Source organism: Diadema antillarum, unplaced genomic scaffold (assembly GCF_040938485.1).
Source record: "Diadema antillarum isolate AM-2024a unplaced genomic scaffold, OU_Dant_1.0 scf00000040, whole genome shotgun sequence".
Lineage (NCBI taxonomy): Eukaryota > Metazoa > Echinodermata > Echinoidea > Diadematoida > Diadematidae > Diadema > Diadema antillarum.
Genome location: NW_027270929.1, coordinates 371,126 through 375,020, shown reverse-complemented (window position 1 = coordinate 375,020; position 3,895 = coordinate 371,126). Strand labels below are relative to the sequence as shown.

Below are 3,895 nucleotides of genomic sequence, written 5' to 3'. Positions count from 1 at the left end.
CCATAATTGTTTATTTCAGAATAACTATATACAGGTACAGAATATACATGGGAAATGATGATAGGAGCTTAAACTGAATAAATACAAAGAACTCACTCACTCTATGGGGTTTCGCCACGTTTCCACTCAGATTCATTATTCATCAAATACAAGATTTTAAAAATCAAAGATTTGTTTCTTTTTCAACTAAGTCAATTCATGTTCAAATACAACACAAATGCTCTCCACAATATATTTAATTCACTGTTTCCACGAAATCGATGTTTTCATGATTATCCTACTCGGCAGCCTAATGAGTTTCATTTACCTCTTTTCAGAGCCTTATTAGCTCAGAATACATTTATATACACCGGCCCTAAATTTTGGAATTCATTAAGTTCTGAAATGAAAAATTCTCCACCGTTATAATCTTTCAAGCGTAAATTGAAATCTTTTTTGTTAAATTCTGGCTGAGATATTTATTTTCATTACCTATATAGGCCACAGCAAACATGAGGTTCATCATCAGTTATTGAATTCATCCTTATGTAATGAAAATACGGCATCATAAAGTAATGAAATTCGGCATTTTATTTCCTTAGTTTTTCCACAGCTGAGTGCAGTCGCCAGCTGTTTGAAATACTTCCTCAATCCCCTCTTCCGTTTCTCTTGTCCAGCGTGTAGGCATTCTCTCTATCTCTTCTTTTTTTTTCCTTTCTTCCTTTAGATTTGTTTTTGTTATAGTCCTTTCAATCGTATCCCCCTCAGTTTAGTCATGTCATGTTGTTCTTTCATGTTCTCTCTCTCTCTCTCTCTCTCTCTCTCTCATGTTGTCTCTGTTGTTTGTTTCATTTTGTCTTATTTTCTGTATTATGTACTTGTAATTGCAATAAGTATTTTTGGAGATATTTTGAAGTGGTCCACAATCTCCAAGCAATGCTTTTAGTGAACCTCTCGGTTCTCATTTTTTAAGCCTTCAAACATAACTTTGTAATTCTAGTATGTGTGCATATCTATATAAGTTTGTTGATTACCATTGATTGTCACACCTTGTAATGTATATATGCTTATGATAGAAATTCTGATTTACTTTGTGTTATGTTTTGTTGAAAGAAAAGCGAGAATGAAATAAATGAAGTGAAATAAACCCCTTACGCAATGTTCTCTATGCCATTTTATTTCATTTCAGTGGTCAATGCTTGTAACTGTTGTGTGTTTACGTATTTTGTGGGGTTGTCGCGACGTAGAATAATATATATGTATATATATATATATATATATATATATATATATATAAATGTATATGATATATGTGCATACAATATATAAATGTATATATATATATATATACATGTACATACATATATGTTTATGTATATAGTTATATATAATGTGCGTGTGTGTGTTTGTGTAAAAAACACAACAATAAATCGTAATCAACAAATTACTTGAAGCAACAGCAGTCAAACGATATACACGTATACGATGTGGATGATTCAGTAAATAATGTCAGCAAATATATATATATATATACATTATATATATATGTATATATATATAAATTTTATATATATATATATATATATATATATATATGTATATAACAAACATTGCAATTGTTCCGCGTATTGGCAGTACTAGAAATAGCAATAATAAAGTCACAACAGAGGAATGCAGGGAATGCATTAATAGCCAATCTTGATTTAATGAATAATCCGAATTTTCGAGGAACCTTCCTCTTCTTCAGGGATGACAGTGCGAATATTCACAATGATTATTAAGAGTCATTATTATATTAATGATTATTAAGAGTCTCTTAATAATCATTGTGAATATTCGCACTGTCATCCCTGAAGAAGAGGAAGGTTCCTCGAAAATTCGGATTATTCATTAAATCAAGATTGGCTATTAATGCATTCCCTGCATTCCTCTGTTGTGACTTTATTATTGCTATATATATGTATATATATATATATATATATATATATATATATATATAAATAACAGCAAATAATAGTTTCTGCTCGGAGTCATAAGAAAGTATAGATTCACAACAGTAGGTCAATATAAACTCCGTTGAAGACGTAAATTTGACGAATTTTCGCCCATAGGGCTTTGTCAAGTCAATACATTTGACACTTTATTTTGAAGCAGATCAAAATAAAAGATGCGTCGTCACTGTGATGGTAGCGCGTCCATAACAAGATGCGCACAAACACAAAAAGCGCACAAGGGCGCACATAGACAAATAGCGCACAAGGTAGGACGTCACAAAGAAAACTAGGAAGGTAAGGAAAATACAAGAAGCGTACAAAATAGGACGTCACAAAGAACAAAGAGAAAGCACGTCACAAAGCAAGGAGGTAGAAAATTGCAGATGAGAGAGAGAGAAAGAGAGAGAGGGAGAAGGAAACGAAGATAAAAAAGAAGGATTATTCCCTAACGGAGAAAGAACGGAAAGAAACATTCAGTCCATTGGGGTGAAGGCAGCCGAGGCGATAGATTAGTTGCTCTTCTCGTAGTTTGCGGATTTCGTCTGGGCCATTATGACAGGTCGTCATTACACCGATCTTCAGGTGGTTGATGGTGTGTCCGGGCCGGTTGAAGTGCTGGGCCACTGGAAGTCCCGGTGTATTGAGCCTTACTGATCGGAGGTGTTCGGTTGCGCGGTCTGCTAGTCTCCGTTTCGTCTCACCTATGTAGATCTTGTGGCAGGCTGTACAAGTGATCGCGTAGACCACATTCTCAACGGTACAGGTGAACCGATCGCGAACAACCCAGGTGTATTTAGGACCTTTGATGTGTGCTGCCCTATCCACATGGCTACATGTGTTGCACCTTCTCCTTCCACAGGGATGGGTACCGCATTCCAAATCTGCTTCTGACTGTGCCTGGACCTTCAACCCCGTGTGGACCAACAGATCCCGTAGACTCCGGTCCTTCTTGTATGCTACGAGAGGAGGCTCTTTGAAGATTTCCTTGGTGGATGCATCTTCCTGTAAGATGTGTGTGTTGTCCATAATGGTAGAAACGAGCTTTTGCGTTGATGGGTGATATGTCAACACTAGTGGTACTCTGTCGCTGTTACGTTGTCTCCTCGGTTCCAGGGCTTCTTGCCGGCTCAAGCTAGACACTTTTCTTGTCGCCTTCTTGACAACCTGTTCAGGGTAGCCACGCCGTTCAAAGAAACCGGCCATTTCATGCGATTTCTGTTGGAAGTCTTCATCATCACTGCAGAGACGGCGGAGTCTAGTGAGTTGGGAGAACGGTATTGAGCGTTTGCAGCTGGGTGGGTGAGATGATGAGTAGTTCAGATAGCAATGCGCATAAGTAGGCTTGTAGTGTACGCTTGTCTTTATTCGATCTCCTTCTAGGCTGAGTTCAATGTCCAGGAATGCGATCGAGTCAGCGGAAATTTCATGTGTGAATTTCAGTGAGTTATGGAAGTTGTTGAAGTGGTTGATCAGCTCATTCAGGTGTTCGAGGGAGCAGGATGCAACTCCGACGTAGTCGTCGATGTACCTCTTTAGAAGCAGCGGTTTGGGGCCTTGGAAACTCCTTATAATTTGCTCCTCGATGAAACCTATGAAAAGGCAGGCGTACGAAGGGCCCATTTTAGTTCCCATGGCAACTCCCTTCTTCTGATGGTAGAAATTTCCATTGAACTGGAAGGTGGAAAGTCCCAGCACTAGCTCCGCAAGACGCAGGATGGTGGTGTCATCTGGCCGGTCAGGAGACGGGAACTTCCGCAAGAAATGCTGTATTGCCTGTAGGCCCTCCTTCTGAGGGATATTAGTGTAGAGAGAAGAAACATCCATGGTAAACAGATATTGGGGGCCTTGTGCTGAGAGCACAACTCACTAGACTCCGCCGTCTCTGCAGTGATGATGAAGACTTCCAACAGAAATCGCATGAA

The 3,895-nt window shown here is 38.6% G+C and overlaps 1 protein-coding gene across 1 annotated transcript; it reads right to left on the bottom strand.

The window, feature by feature from the left end:
* Positions 1 to 2,411: 2,411 nt before the first annotated feature.
* On the bottom strand, positions 2,412 to 3,797 carry LOC139711213 (uncharacterized). Its single transcript, XM_071623135.1, has one exon. It carries the CDS (start codon positions 3,795 to 3,797, stop codon positions 2,412 to 2,414), a length of 1,386 nt encoding a protein of 461 aa, XP_071479236.1.
* Positions 3,798 to 3,895: the final 98 nt, after the last annotated feature.